Source organism: Nestor notabilis, unplaced genomic scaffold (assembly GCF_000696875.1).
Source record: "Nestor notabilis isolate BGI_N333 unplaced genomic scaffold, ASM69687v1 scaffold5699, whole genome shotgun sequence".
NCBI classification, from domain to species: domain Eukaryota; kingdom Metazoa; phylum Chordata; class Aves; order Psittaciformes; family Psittacidae; genus Nestor; species Nestor notabilis.
Genome location: NW_009943286.1, coordinates 30,164 through 46,246, shown reverse-complemented (window position 1 = coordinate 46,246; position 16,083 = coordinate 30,164). Strand labels below are relative to the sequence as shown.

Genomic DNA, 16,083 nt, shown 5'->3' with positions numbered 1-16,083 from the left:
GGATTTAGGATGTTGAATGATGTTGATAGTGTTGTTATCTCAATGTTTCAGCTGTCCAGTGCGTACAGTAAGTCAAGGACTTGTCAGCTTTGCATACCAGTGAGGAGGCTGGGGGGCACAAGAAGCTAGGAGGGGGGACACAGCCAGGATGGGTGACCCCAAGTCCCCAAAGGGATATTCCATGCTGTATGATACATTCCATACCATATAATGTCATGCTGAACAAAAGAAATAGGGGCCAGAGGGTAGTGGCTGCTGCTTAGGGTCTGGCTGGGCCTCGGTTAGTGGGTGGTGAACAATGGCATTGTGCATCACTTGTTTGGTATATTTTTATCATTATTCTTATTATTCTCCATTCTTTTTCTGCCCTATTAAACTGTCTATATCTCAGCCCAGGAATTTTACCTTTTTTTCCCCAGTTCTCTCGCCAGTCCTACTTGGTGGGGAGCAAGTGAGTGGCTGTGTAGTGTTCAGCTGCCTGCTGGCTTAAACCACAACAATGCTCAAGAGACTCTTTTAGAATTACGGGTTATTAACTTCATCAGGCTTATAATTAGCACCACAAAGGTAACATTAGGTAATGCAGAACCTTTCCAAGAGTTTCTAGACCTTCAGTAGTGCTTTGGGTCTTGATGCTATTGCAGGTAAGTCACCTCCTTCATCCTTTTCACTTCACCAGTTTAGTTCTGAGTTGTAGCTCATCTTTGCCACTGCTCAGAAAGCTTTAAGAAAACTTCTGTAATTTGCATTTCCCTTGGGATATGTATTAAAATGACAAGAGAATAGGAAATTGAAAGTGAAATTCAAATGTGAAGGAAAATCAAGCACTATGTGTTGAAGTGTCTGAGCAAATCTCACTCCATGTTTTTAATGATACCCGGCAGCACTAGTACAGTCACAGCTACTCATGGCTTAAACAGGAATTTTAGACATTCCGGGGTGGGGTTTTTTTGGTTTTTTTGTTTATTTATTTGTTTGTTTGTTTTGTTCTGCTGCTTGAGAACATCCTGTAATGTTCTCAGGAAGCAGAATCTGAAATGTGATTCTGGATACTTGTTTTGTATCAGTGTATATTCTTCATGTGTTTTCTGTTAACTGTAATGTCAGATCTGAAAAGAATATAATGAGGAGAGCTTCTGAGGGGTTGAAGTATAAATTATTTTTGTTTTGCTTCCTAAAAATCCTCAAATACAGCTTAGTAATGCTGAAATATACATAAATATGCAACCACATGTAGGAAACCGAGACTTCAAATATTATAAGCATGTAGAATACAACTGGAACACAGAATACTTGTCTCACTGACCTCTCAAGCTCTTTATGTATTTAGCATTTCAATCTGCTGTTAATGATCACAAACAGTATTTTCCCTAGGAATTTCTCAACTTGAGTAAGTTGGGAGCACCAACCAATACGTAGCACCTAACATGACATCGCATTTTGGAATTGGAAGGATTATTACAGACGGGTTAGCGTGGGATTGCTTTTCTGCAGGAATACACTTGCCAGCAAGAGATGGAACTTCAGGAGGTTACTTGTGTCATATATCAATGTGCAGATTTCTCTTGGACATAATTACCTCATTCTCCCTGCTGGGAGATTCAACTTACTCACCAGTATTTTGGCCATATCTGTCTTTTCCTAATTGTTGAGGAAAGGTGTAGTAACGGCAGATGCCAGCTTCGGAAGGGTGGGGTGGTGGAAAAGTTAAAAGTGAGAAGTACATTAAACTTTAAGAAAGCAAATGTGCCAAATTTGAATTAATTTAACACATGATGATAAATACATGAATAATTTCTTTCCATGTTACCTATCTGGATAACTTATGTGGGTCTAAAGCTAACTTTGTGATCATCATTTTTATTCAGCTTCTTTCTGATTTAAGGACACTGGATCAAAAACACGGTGATATGGGATTATTAATGTAACATGATTTTTTTGCTAAGAAGGCTGTAATTATAGTGCTTTTTGTTATAAGAACTCCTTCAAGCTGCTTAGTACTGAATGGCATTAGTTCCCTTGCCCTTGACATGGCAGTAATTGCCTTGCAATTGTGATGATGGAGTGTTGGTTTATTACTAAATCTGACTATATATAATTATGTTTGAAGAAAAATACTCTTTGCCTGGCTTGAAATGTGCAGGACTAAGCGTACTTCAAGTTCTTTTAATCGGTTATACTGTGCTTAGCTTTTGCATTCAAATGGCTTACAGGTTTTTATCCTTTGTGTCTTGAATCTAGCAGACTAGATTTCAGACAGAGGACTGTAAACTAAACTTTCTTAATTTTTCTGTCTTCATTAAAAAGTGTGTTATAATTTTTCATTTAGGTAGTGTTGAAAAGAAAGGGAATAGGAATTTTGTTTTTAAGTTGGGATTATTTCTTTTTTGTGCTGTATAATTCAAGACTTTGACCTACTACATGAATAATACGATGAAATGCTCAGTCTCTGGAATGACATACCAAGATATGCTCAGAAATAACCCCTTCTAAGCAGGCATTTGGGGGGTCAGTGTCATCAAGAGGGGATATTTCTTATCACCTTGGAATGTATCAGGAGTCCAGATGTGATAAGGGTAGATGAGCAGGGACACAGAAGTTACCACATATCACCATAGCAATGGGGGCGAAAAATTTCATCCTTTGACCTGACTTTTTCTCCAGAATCTGCAGCATCCTCGCTTTGGTATTTTGGCATGTAACCGGTCAACTTGGTTCATCAACACTGCTGAAATTAGGAACAGGATTTTCAAATATGGTAGTTTAGTATTGGAGTTAATTTTTTTTAATGTTTCAAGAATTAAATATGACAATGACGCTGCATTTCAGGCTCAAACATCAAAGTTCAAGCAGTATGATAATGAGTTTCAACAAGCAGCCTTCAGGTGCTTTATACTGGCATTATGCGTCAATACTGCATATCCACCATGTATATATACCTAGAAAAAGGGGAGGGTATGCTAACGTGCATTCTTATTGTAGACCATGAGCAAAGAGCTGCAAGTTGGTGTGGAGTGATGATCTATACCTAATAAATTTTTGAGGGTTTAAAATGAATGTTTTTGTACTTAGTTACATGTGTATTTTCAAGGCAGTTTTTAGAGACAACAGAAACTTGCTTACCCAAGAGGAGTAAGTCAGTCTGGTTTTTTGACTGGTTTTTTTTTTTGGACAAATAGTGATTTGCCACTTCAGACTTTTATTTCTTGTTAACTAGACTTTCAAATTATTGTAAATCCTTTATACATCCATACCTTAACATCTTACATGCGATCTTTTCAAAAGGAATTTCTGAGCAACATAAGTACTTCTAACTGGAGTGCTTTTTCAGGTTCTTTCATCTTCTGTAGGAATGCAAAAATACAAGGCTGAGTTTAATAATACCTTAAAATATAAATTTAAATTGCTGTTGATCCTGTCTTCTTTTCCAGAAGGTTTATTACTTGCTATTAAGTTGTCTACCCACAATAATGAACAATAATGATGATCTCTACAGGACTTTCATTCTGGAGATCCTGGTTTAGCAGTATTACATTTTGTTACTGTGTTTTGCCTCAAATATGTTGAGTTTATTTAAAATAGAATGCTGCGTTACAGACTAAGTTGGTTTTATTAAATTGTGACATACACGCTCCTTTTCCTCTTAATACGTTACCATCCTTCAGCTGGTACCTGCTTTGTGTTTCAGGCTTATCCCTTCAAAAATATGCTTCTGTTTCACCTCTCCTGCTTCCCTTTTATGTCACAGAATCTCAGACTGGTTTGGGTTGAAGGGACCTTAAAGCTCCTCCAGCTCCAACCCCTGCCACAGGCAGGGACACCTTCCACTAGAGCAGGTTGCTCCAAGCCCCTGTGTCCAACCTGCCCTTGAACACTGCCAGGGATGGGGCAGCCACAGCTTCTCTGGGCACCCTGTGCCAGCGCCTCAGCACCCTCACAGGGAATTAAATTTCCAGTAATCTTTAAATTCCCACTTCTCTGTGCCCACTGATGTGTTAGTCCTGAGCTTTCGTTTTGAGAAACCAGTCAGAGCTGTCCTCTCATTGTACAGGGGTGGATTGTTTATCCTCTCTTCTCTCTACCTGTGTGTCAGATGCTGTCCTTTCCTCTAAAGGAGCTTTGTTCATTAAAATGTGAACAAACATAGTCTTTTCTGCTTTTTCTCTCCAGCTGGCCTGTGGACAGTCTTCACGCTCGGTGGGGTGGGCAGCAAACCAACGCCGCAGCTGGAGCAGTGTTCCCCTCTAGCTAACCAGAGCCTACTGCTGCTGCTGGTCTTGGCCAATCTCACCGATGCTCCAGATACGCCGAATCCCTACAGGCAAGCTATTATGTCCTTCAAGAACACCCAAGGTTTGTGTCTATTCCTACTTCTAACCATGAACTGATGAAAATGAAGTGTTAAATTGCTGCGACGGCTTACAGGGTCTCTTTCCAAATTTTTTTCCTTCCTCCAGCCAGCCTGTGGAAAAGCAGTAATTATATATTATTGTTTTTCTGGGAGTTCTGAGGTGGAGTTCCCCAGCTGCTGCAACACAGGAGAGAAGGATATCCCTTTCTTCAGACTTGAGAAATCTTAGAAAGCTTCATAATTTCAAAAACATGAATAAAACTGACCTACAAGTCGGCTGGTTATCCAAGAGTCTGCAGGAGTTGCCTGAAACTTCATAGCACTTGGGGAAATTCTATTTAGTTGGTCATGTTCCTTAGAGCAAAGAGAAACAGTTGAATTGCTAGCGGAGTTGATTTGCTGATTTTATTCTTGTATTGCAAATGTGAGGAGAAGCTGGGTAGTATAAATACTTTCATGGTATATATGGAAAGTTTTGGAGTTGTTTCAGCACTTGCCTGTTTCTTGAAGCAGGTTCCAGTCCATATATTGAGTCACTGCAGGTGTATTGCTTACTGCCTCGCAGTGGCCTGCTGCAGAGGGTCTTGCTTTTGGGACATAGTTATGTTGTAGCACAGGTTGGGACTACCTAGATAGCTCAGCTTGCAGGCAGTGGGCTGCTTTCCATATATACCTTACCCACACACTTGAATCTCCAAGTTTTAGCATGGAGTTTTACCTTTCTTTGGCTATATGCAGCTTGACAGCATGCATAGAGCTACTCAGCACGGCTCTGGTGCTGCACGGTAACATGTGGAACCACATCAGTACTTCTGAGTTGCTCACTTTATTTTGGGGGAGTTTTTATATTCCTTTAACCGTTAAGTTTTTTAGCAGGTTGAGCTCTAAATTCATTCACCTTTACCTCTGAAATTCTTTGGGGTTATGAGGATGGAGGATTGTTCTCACAAGAAGAATTCTTAGTCCTGAAGTGCTCCTTTGATTTATTGGATACTGTTTACAGGCAACTGAGATTAAATGCTTGATAAAGTTTTGGTTTGTTCTGTTTTTTTTAAACTGCAAACTTCTGTGAATATTTTATTTTGATTGACTTTGTTTTATCTCTTCAGTTACTAGTAATGTCATACATTGTCATACGTGCATCATTATAGACTATTAGAACTGTTATACATGTATCCTAAAATTTTAAAAGAACTTTATGTCAAAAGCAGCATGAAAGGCCATATTTTCTCTTGATGTGTACGTTTATAGAATGATTTATTGTTTTCCATAAACTTGTTTCCACTAGCAATACTCATATAAATGAGCTTAAATTTGATTCTTGTGAACATTCTGAGGGACTGGTAAGAGGAGAATGATATGAGAAAGGAAGGCTGATTACTGTCAGAATGATCTATAGTATGTGACTATAAAATGAAAACTGGCTTTTTTGGTTAAGTAGTTTATATATAACTTAATTGGGACAAAACTAATAAAATTCAGGATAGTTATTCTACATGATCTAGAATAATTTAGTTTTTCTGTTGGTCAGTTTAATGTTCTGTAGAATAATACAGGATGTGCTGCTGTTGCTCTTAAGTTTCTTTAACACTGCTTAGGATTTTTTTCTTACAATTTTTGACTATCCTTTAATAAAGCAGAGAGTAAAGAGCTGTAATTACAAGTGGGACGGTTTGAACATCCACAGAAGTGAAGCCTGAAAGTCAACAGACACTCTTCAGCTAATGAACTGTGGCATCAAGTTGCTGCTTAAGAGAGCACGTTGACTTGATCTGAGATTGCTGTCTACATCCAAATTTTCCCTAGAAAAGAGAAATACTCACCTGAAGTGAGATGTTTTTAAACCAATTGGTCCATCATCACCATGAGGATCAGTTCAGAACAGGCAGGGTTTGGTCTCTCCTCTGCCTCATTGGTACATCGTTCTGGGGCAGAGGCAGGGTTTCCACCACTGATGGGCTGTGTCTCAGCTCTGTGTGTGTGGCAGCGCCTCCCAGCTCCCGCAGGAAGGAGGAGGATTTGCTCCAGAGCCTCCTGCTGAGTGCAGCTGAATGGCTGGAGCCGTCACTCCTCACCCAGGCCAAGAGAAGCAGTGGCTCCCTGGCATGCTGAATCCAGCGGGCCCCCAGAAACCCAGTGGGAGCCAGGGCTCCTGTGGGGCTCCTGCAGGTCTTCCAACACTTCTTCCTTCCAAAGAGGGTGGAGATGTTCAAAACAAGTGACAACTACCACAGCCTTCCATGCTGAGAGCTATTAGAAACCTTTAGTCCGCTAAAAAGGAAGGTGAAAGCAAGACACCCGCATTTCAGGGGGTGTAGGGAGTGTTTGTGTGATCAGTACCAGTATAGATATTTCCCTGGGAGAGTATAAAAGTTTGGTAAGAAACCATGGAAGTATTCATTTAAGAGCCAAATTTGTGATGGCTCACAGTTGCTGCCCATGGGCACACGTGTGGTGACGCTGTTCTCACTGTCCTCTGTGGTCATGCAGTCTACAACATCTGAGAAATCCTTCAGGATTTGAGGAAAATGGAAGATTTGGATGAAAAACAAGTGTTGCTGCTGATTACCTCGGCTGTCACAATACTGTTGGCTGTAAAATAGCTTGTAAAAATGCTGCTTTTTAAATTTGCATTGTTGTTTTCCTTTATTCATCTGAGTCTTTCCTTCCTTTCCTTACAATCCTGTCTGTCCACAAATCACTGTGCAGGAGGAGGAGTAGTATTGTCATACTTTCCTAAGTTTATGCACTTCCCTAAGTTAATGCACTTTTAATAAATGATAAACAGTTCAGAACTCTGTAGTCTGTTACAGTGGGAACTAAGGAATTTCAGTTAAATTCTTCAACTTTGGAAATTGCTTATAGTAATACGGAAATTTTTAAGTCTACCTCTTCAGTACACTTGAAAATCCAAACTGCTATTGTTCCCAGAATATCATCTTGCCATGAAATTGCTGTAATTTTTCCGTATGCATAGTTTATTTGTGTGCATAGAAAAGATAGGCAGTTGCCAGAATGCTGAAATAAATCAGCCCAAAAGGGCATAATTGTCCTACTTCATGTATCATCTCAGACAATACATGTTTTGGTTGGATGTTTTTTAAAAGAGCTGGAGAGGAAAATGCTTTATATAAATTTCTGTGAAGCTTTTTGAGAGTTGAGAAATGTACCTGCTCTGCACTGGAACAAAATCTTGTATTCTGAAAGGTTTGGGTGGGTGGTTTTTTTGTTTTATTAGGAAAGCAAAGGCAAAATTTCTGACTGGGGAAGTTTGGGAGGCTGAATGAGGACATGAGCCTGGCTTTCTGACACGAGTATGCGTGCATCAACTGTCGTTCTAGCTTTTTCCATTTCCACTGGAAATTGCTAGATGTTAGAGTTCTGTGCTGATGGACATTTTTGTTGAAATTGGTAAAGCTTCCTGTGAAAAGCTTCTGAGAACAAAAATATGTTTTATTCTCATTTCCAGCTCTGGCACAGACTATGTTGTGAACATGAACAAACTGCTGTTACTTTGAGGGGTGTTAGACTGTGTGATGTGGTGTTTTAAATCACTTAACCCACAACTTCCCACCACACATGCTTCTTTGAAGTCCTGACAATACCTGTGTTTCACTGACAATATACTGATAGTCTTGAGCTGTGTACATTTGCCCTTTGTGCCAAAAAATGACAAGGAGATGCCAGTGAACAAAACCTGGTAGTTTGGGTTGCAGGTTTAGAGCCATCATCAGGATGGTGAGGCGCTGGCACAGGGTGCCCAGAGAAGCTGTGGCTGCCCCATCCCTGGCAGTGTTCAAGGCCAGGTTGGACACAGGGGCTTGGAGCAACCTGCTCTAGTGGAAGGTGTCCCTGCCCGTGGCAGCGGTTGGAGATGGGGGAACTTTGAGGTCCTTTCCAACACAAACCAGTCTGGGATTGATTCTGTGATCAGTCCAGCAGTTCCAGAGAAGACACTGTAGCTGCCCTCCTTGAGGCAGCTCCTGGGATTTTAAATCACTTTCTAACTAAGGAAGCCATTTGGAAGAAGAGAATAGCTTTATGAAAGAAGATGAGTGTCTTGTGCAGATATGGGGCTGTTAATGGAGCTCATGTGGGAGGACAACCTCAGCTTTTTTGGCACAACTTCATGAGACCCTGTTAATGTTTATGACCATAGGTGATAGGAGCCATGGATGATTTTTGTTTCCTCCTGTCTGTGGTATCTGTATAAAATGCTGGTTTGTATTTTGTAAATACAAAGTATTTTTAGATTTTTGTAGAACAAATAGCTGAATGGTAAATGGTTTTTCTTTCTTTCTATATTTCAGATAGCACTGCTTTTTCATCATCAAATCCACATGCTTTCCAGATTAATTTTAACAGCTTATACACAGCTTTGTGTGAGCAGCAGAAATCTGATCAAGCGACTCTTCTTTTATACATGCTTCTGCATCAAAATGGCAACGTACGGACATACGTGTTGGCACGAACGGACATAGAAAATCTTGTAAGTATTGTTTTGCTTACCATGGGCTCACAGGAGGGGCTTGTCCTGGGAGCTTGGGTGTCACCAGCTGCCAGTGTGCCCTGTTCTGTGGTGAGGGCAGTAGGTTCTTGTTCACTTACTCACCAGTTCTAGCTCAGAACTAGAACTGTTCCCTTTGATTATGACAGGAGCAGGATGCTAAACATGTTACTGCAGTAAAAGACAGTACTGGTAGAGCTACCAAGCTGTCTTTGAGGCCCTCTTTCTCTTTCTGATCCATGTCAAACATGCTGGCCTCTGCACACAATGTGAAGAAACTGGTAGCAGGTATCATTCCACTCATTATTAAATCTTTCTTCTTTGGATATTCATGCCAAAAAGTTACCGTGTGCATGTAGGGATCATAGTTAACAAAATGAGCTGTAACTTGACTAACACGCCAAATGTCTTACAGGGGTTGACCTAAGGCTGAAACTCCTCAAGGAGCAGCTGACAGATTTTATAGAAATGCAACTGTAGTGAGTTTTTAGCTGCTTTAAATAGGATTGTGGTTAATGGCCAATATTACAGACACCTGGTACAGTTTTTGTAGGTTATAAATTAGCTTCTGCTCCCCACTTCAGTAATGTCACAAACCACTTTAACAAATCTTACTTATTAAAAAGCATTCCTTTAATAAGATAATGGCTGTCTAGGGGAATTGGTAACGGAATAGAGAACCCTTTCCATTTTAATATTTGAAATCTTGCCAGATAATTAGATCCCTTGCCTGCTTGATGGCAATATGGAATGAGTTTGGTTTCGGTCCAAGTCCCAGCAGATGTATTGCTAAAATCAGAGTTGATAGACGCCACTGTTGGCAAACTCAAGTGAGATGGTTGATACTGAATTGATTCAAGACTGAACTCCTGTGTTCAGGAGCTGCAGATTATCTAGGTGAGGGCTGGGTCGTTTTGCATGAATTCTGTAATTAAATGGTCATATTTAATTTTCTGGGCTGTTAGTATGTGATATGACAAGTTTCACAGCTGCTAACCAGATCAATTTACTTTAGAGAAATAAAGGTTAGGTGTGTGCATTGTTTTATAATCTGATGTCAGATATCTTGGAAAACTTGCAGTAAAATCATGATATGCGTGTGTCAAAACAACTCCAGATGCAGGTACACAGATGCTCTGCAATGTGGGTTTATTTTTATGTATTATCTATCTTTACTCTCCTTCAGAAAAAAAAATAATCAAAAAATCCCAGAATCATGGAGATAATTGGCAACATTAAACAGCTTTTGGGAAAAGCTGAGAAAATTTGGAAAACCATGACTGAGAACTCAGCAGTATTTATTTTTTTAATTCCATAATTTGAAACTCTCTGATCTTCTTTTGCCCTTCATGCATACTGTTGCTTCCCGTGATCACTACTGACACATTACTGACATCTTTGTCCAGTACTCTCATTTGTAGTGGGTAGTAGATAAGAATGAGCAGTGGCTGACTGAGAAGAGCAGTTTTAATTGCTTAGTAGTGCAGGCTGAGCCAGACACAATAAAGATTGGGGGGTGGGAGGGTTAATGGGGAGAGAGCTCATGATCTCCCAATTACAATCCTGCGGTGAAAAAGGCTAATTCAGTCTTGGGCTTTTAAATGAGAAGAAGGGACAGGAGTAATGGAGCTGGTTATTTCCTTCCCTGTATGGCAACGGTAGGAGTGGTGCTAACACGCTGTGTACTGTGCTGGTGGTGTACTACCATACTTCATAAAATACTTACAGGCTATTGAAAAACAGGGAGAGTGTAGAGAAACTTTTTTTTTTTCCCCTTTAAAGTTAACAATAAAACTGACAATGAAAGCTGACTCGGCTCAGTTGATCAGAAAAGAGCTTGAGAAGCATCAGGATGTGTATGTGCCTTTGCAAGGGGAAAGCCTTGAACAGAAAGGATTCTCCGCTTGCAGAGAAGTGTGGTGAGAGCTAAAGCCTGAAGGTTGAACCCCACAACTTAGAGGGATGAGAGGAAAACAGTTAAGGTAATGAATTCAGAGGCAAACCTGTGCTCAGTAGGGCTATCTTTGAATGAGGGTGGATGACTTGCTGGAGCAACGTGGCACAAGTCAGCGACCTCTTTGTACACAGGCAGGTGGGAGAAGTGTAAGAATCCATGGCATATGGGATATCACATCAGCAGTCAGCTGAGTGCTTACCTAAGGGTTTGTGGGTTGTTCCTGTTTCACTGCACACAGTGCACCACGTTTGTTGTGTTTTCCCCTATTTTAATTCTTCTCAGTTTTGGTGCCCAGGAAGCATCACTAGCAGATGTTCTGTGACATTTCCTAGGGGTTTTTGAAATGCGTCTTTGCTCTTTTGTAACTTCAGTTTAATCTGTAAATTGAATCAGCATGTTTTTTCGTAACTGTTATACTAGATAGTGTCTCAGCTTAATTCCTACTTCGTCTATGAATCTACCTCTGTCTGTTATAAGTAAATAAACAACTGACACAGGTAGATTCTGTTACGGTTTATAGTGTTTTGTCATTAGTAAGGCAGCGCATCTTTTTTGCTCTTTAGTAAGTCTGCTTTGTAGAATGAATAGGGTGGTTTTGTGTCTTCCATAGCTTATAGCATGTCACTTTGTATCATTTCATAAAATAACTGGGTTAAATACCTGGTGCTGTTAGGGATGTTCACATCTGGAATTTGGTTGTCTCACTGAAAGTACTTCCAGTGATTCTCCAGGAAATAGTGGGACTGCTGGAATAGGGGCAGTTGGCAAATTTTTTTATAAGCTGTCTGTCGTGGTCTGTGGATGAGAGAATGATGTGCCCTTTTCTGTTTGGAAGAGCAGTTAACACCCATATTGCAGGTAAAAATACCAGTGAGATACCTGCTTATAGAAATGAGCTTTTTCTATTGATTGTGTTTGCTTTGGCTGCTGAGTTGGCGTTTCATTGCTGCTCAATGACTGGACTGAAATAATGTATATGCTGATGTATTTATATCAACCCATGGTACAGCAGTATTTTTTCCTGTGGTATTATTTGGCTTAAGCAGGTTGCTCTTGTGGCTATGTGGTCTTGTATTTTGTTGTATACTAAAGACAAGCTATTTTAAAACTCTTTGCTTGGGAAACTGTTCCTGAGCTTGGACCGAATATAGCACCTGCAATTTTCAGTGTCTGTTTTTACCTGCGTTTTTTCAATGGTGGCTGTGTCTAGCCAGTTAAAAGCTGCTCCTGATGGAGGAGTATTAGAAGTAGCCCAGTCATGAGAGTTTAATGACTATGAATAAAAAGGCCAGCAATACAAAAAGAAGTGGTAGTTGTCTTCTCAGTACATGGCTGGACAATGCCATTGCATAAGATGGCATATAAAAGTTTTAATGCATGTGCTTAACATAAGGTGTAGAAATGTTTTTTGGTTACAATTCTAAACAGTCTTTCATACAATTAAAATTTTAACCTTATATCCTCATTCTTATTGAAGTGGTGGCTTAGGAGGTAATTTTTGTTTAGAGAACATTAATACTTGTCCTAAAGGTGTCGGTACCTCAGCAATCAATATGCAAAGGAAGAAGCGTTTGAAGGAGTAAGGGTCACTGTCTGAATCAATTCTCTTTTCATCTGGAAATGGCAGGTATAGAGAGTTAAGATGCCATTTGCCTTCTTCAGTTTGATCAGGTATGTGCATGGAGAGAAGTCTGGGAGAGGGAGTGGAAAGGAAACTGTGACCAGGCGAGTAGAGGTGGGAAGAAGAAGTTTTGAAAGCTTTCAAGGTGTTTTGGGGGCAGGAACATTGAATAGAGAGATTTGGAGAGCCAAATCTCTCTTCAGAGTAGGAGTGATTTCAGTAGCTAGCATGAAATTTTAGTAAGAGTATTTCAACATTATTGGCTCATGTGGAAATACCTGTAATGTCTCAATGTCAGAATCCAGATAGCCTTTTTTAATGTCATTGTAGCAACACACTTTTAGGACTTGGAGTGCTTGAGGAACACGAATGCAGTTTTTCAGCTAGAGTTTGACCTAGTATTAATGTGCATGGACTGAGGAGAGATGCTGGGCTGTTCTGAAGGAGTATGTTTTGCCAGAGTTCTTTGGGTAGTATTATTTAGCCTTAACCAGACTGTTACATTGAAGGACTGCAAGGCATGTACTTTGTAAGGCAGAATATTCAATTCTGAGAAGCTGTAAAAACTAACAAACACAGCTGTTTGGAACCTGACTTGAAAACTAAGAACTTGTTCCACTGGTTACCTTGAGAAAGTCAAGTTGTAAATGCAATTCTTTGGTAGTTTTCTATTGTTTCCTGCTGTATGCTGCTTACCATAATGCTGGGACTTGGAAATGAGTTTGAGCTTATGCAGTGTAAAGCTATGTGCAATATAGTGATAGAAACGATTTGAAGAGTGGACTAGTGCAGTGATGTTTGTCTCGCTTTTCCCCTATCCACGAAAAAGGACTAATGTTATTTGCTATATATGCTATGTAGGTATTCCAGGGAAAACGTGGTCTTTACTGTCAAGACCTATATTCACAAAATACAAAGACATCATCTCCAGTTTCATCTGGAGAGAGAAGCTTGTGAAGGATCCTTTGAAATGGAAGGATGATTGCAATGTATAAATATTTCTTTCCCTCTGCTTTTGTTGTGGTATTGTGTTGACCCTGGACAAAGCATCTGTCAAAAGATTTTGTGGCCTGCAGCATTTAGATCAATCTCATTGGTTTTAATAGAAACTGTTGTGTGTTTTAATATGTTCCAACTGTTTGGGGACTGGTTGATTGTAAGAGAACATTTTGGTAACTTCAGAGGCCTGTGAAGGACTTGGTGTCCTGGCTGATCACCAGAATAGGTTTAACATGATTCATCCTGCTGCACTCGGCCTGTTTTGAGAAACAGCAACTCTTTAGGTGTCTAGAAGCTTCTTGGAACAAATTCTGCATCTCATCCGCTATCTTGGAATTGAGAGTTTTCTTCAGTTCCTTTTTCCAGGGTATTTTGTGATTTAGGCCTGTTTCTACAGCCCAGGGAAGCCACATTGTCCTAAGCCAGTGGAAAGCTAATTTTCAGTTGGTAGCGAGACAACGTTTGCATCTGGATTAACTTTAGACTAGCATTCAGGTATGCTTGCTGTTGCAATGAAGTCTCATTTTCATTATTATTGCAAGTCTTTGGCTTAAGCCGTTCATCCTGGTGGAAATGTTGCAAGACCTTAGGCTGAACTCTCATCATAATGTCAGTTCTCTTTGGCTGCGTATTATCTAGAATTAGAAAAACAGGCCTTTCCTAGTCTTAATCCAACCCAAACTGGTTCTTTTCTGGGATTATCTCCACACACCGAAGTGGGTTTTGAGTTTCAGGTCTCAAAATGCCTCTGTGCACCTCAGCTCCATTATGCTTGGCTATGTTTGATGAGGAAAGTCTTCAGACCAGGCTTGTGGGAGCACAAATGGTTAGAAGCAATTGTTTTCCTCCTTCAACTGGTAAAAATCTTGTTTAATAATTGTATTTTCCACATGGCCTACAGGGGAACTAAAGCTTTCAGAGCCCATGGTAACTGGTATGGCTGGAAATCTCATTTATTAGGAATTGAAATTCCATGTCTGACCACAAGAAAGAATTTGTTTAGACTCTCTTGTGGAGACAGAATGAAACAGATGGAAGGTGTTTGAACATTGTACGTCACTATTTGGGGGTGGTTATTTCAAGAAGGAGGAATTGGTATGATGTTGTTAAGGGCAGGGTAATACACGGGAGGTTTAGAGTCTCCTCTTTTTATTGTGTGAGGTATTTGAAGACTAAACTAATACACACATTTTTTCTTCCCTAAAGGTTCTGCCAATTCTTGAGATTCTGTATCATGTTGAAGAAAGGAATTCACACCATGTTTACATGGCTCTGATCATTCTGCTGATCCTTACAGAGGATGATGGCTTCAACCGATCCATTCATGAAGTGGTGAGTTGTTGTCTTGGTAAATAATTCTTCAGCTCTAAAAATGGTTTAAATCTTCACTTTTATAGAGATATATTGATATATCTGTTTCCTCAGCAGACATGTATGTGTTCATCCAAATTTGGTGACATATACATATTTCTTTCATGAGGACTAACCATAAGTTAGAAGAATCATTTCAAAACTTTCCAGAGTGAACAAACGCTTTCCCTCTTGTAGAGGAGGTGCTCTGTATACCTCTTTTTCTGTCTTTTTTTTGTGTTTCCTGTTGCAAATTAATGTAATAATAGTCAGGCAGCTGCCTCAAAGATGCTGAGTGTTTGCCATGAAAGTGGAGGGGCTAAATGAGAGAAAAAAACACAGAAAAACTTTCTTATTTCTCTTGAAAAACTTTTCTTAACCAGTTTGATGCAGCCGAGAGGAGCTTCTAGTTGGAATTTTATTTTCCAGACTGAAGGTTACTTCCTTACTTGGCATTTCTTTTTCTGTCTTTCTGCTAGATTAATATCTATTTTATGTTGAACATATAATATGATCCAAATTTGGACTAGCTTTGATGGGCCTCAACCATCTGTGTTTGGACTATGACATTCTAGTTTCCTAGCTTCTAAAGCTAGGATAATGCTGAAGATATCTGCACTGATTTTTATTTGATTTTTTTGACCGGGACATGGGAATTCTCTTTTGGGGTTATGTGAAATTAATGAAATGCAGAAACCTGGAAGCAGGTTTCAAGGTATCTAAACAGAACTCTTAGTTAAATTTCCAGCCTCTTTTAGGGAGAACTGGCATGTACAGTAATTACTTACAGTATTTACTCTCAGAAATTTCAGATTGTTTCCTATAGCTTTATATGCAGAAAGCAAGAAGAGATGATGTTGATACTGAATTTCCTGGGAGTACCTTTGAGGAAGTGGTTTTTAGGAGGAACACCTATAGTAACCATGCGATAACTGAAACAACATTTACCTGGTGCTTTCTCCTGCCTCAATTTCACGTGCCTCAAACCTGTACATCCGCACCGTGTACATATGTGATATGTATTTTGGGGTTCTGTATCACTAAGTCATTTAACTTCTTTCATGAATTGAGCTTGTTGAGCATCAGAGTCCAGCAGACAAAGTTTCACTCGTCAGTCTCTTCATTCTTCATTCATTTTAAAGGCTTCACACATGATCTTTCAATAAATTCCTTACCGGATAAGTAGAAGTGGAAGATTTCCCTGAAATTTGTTAATGAGAATCCAGATGTTGAATGAAAACATAAATCAAGTTTTCTTGTCCAGTTTATTCTTGCCTTTGCAGCTAGCCCTGCCAGTA

At 39.7% G+C, this 16,083-nt stretch overlaps 1 protein-coding gene across 1 annotated transcript in view; it reads left to right on the top strand.

The window, feature by feature from the left end:
• The window catches only part of DYM (dymeclin), a gene marked incomplete at its 3' end in the record, with an annotated part of 99,800 nt that overhangs the window by 72,279 nt on the left and 11,438 nt on the right, over nucleotides 1-16,083 (top strand). The window contains exons 8-10 of the mRNA XM_010021850.1: nucleotides 4,171-4,353; nucleotides 8,662-8,840; nucleotides 14,642-14,767. Of these exons, the coding sequence (XP_010020152.1) occupies nucleotides 4,171-4,353; nucleotides 8,662-8,840; nucleotides 14,642-14,767 (488 nt within the window). The remainder of the gene's footprint in view (nucleotides 1-4,170; nucleotides 4,354-8,661; nucleotides 8,841-14,641; nucleotides 14,768-16,083) is intronic.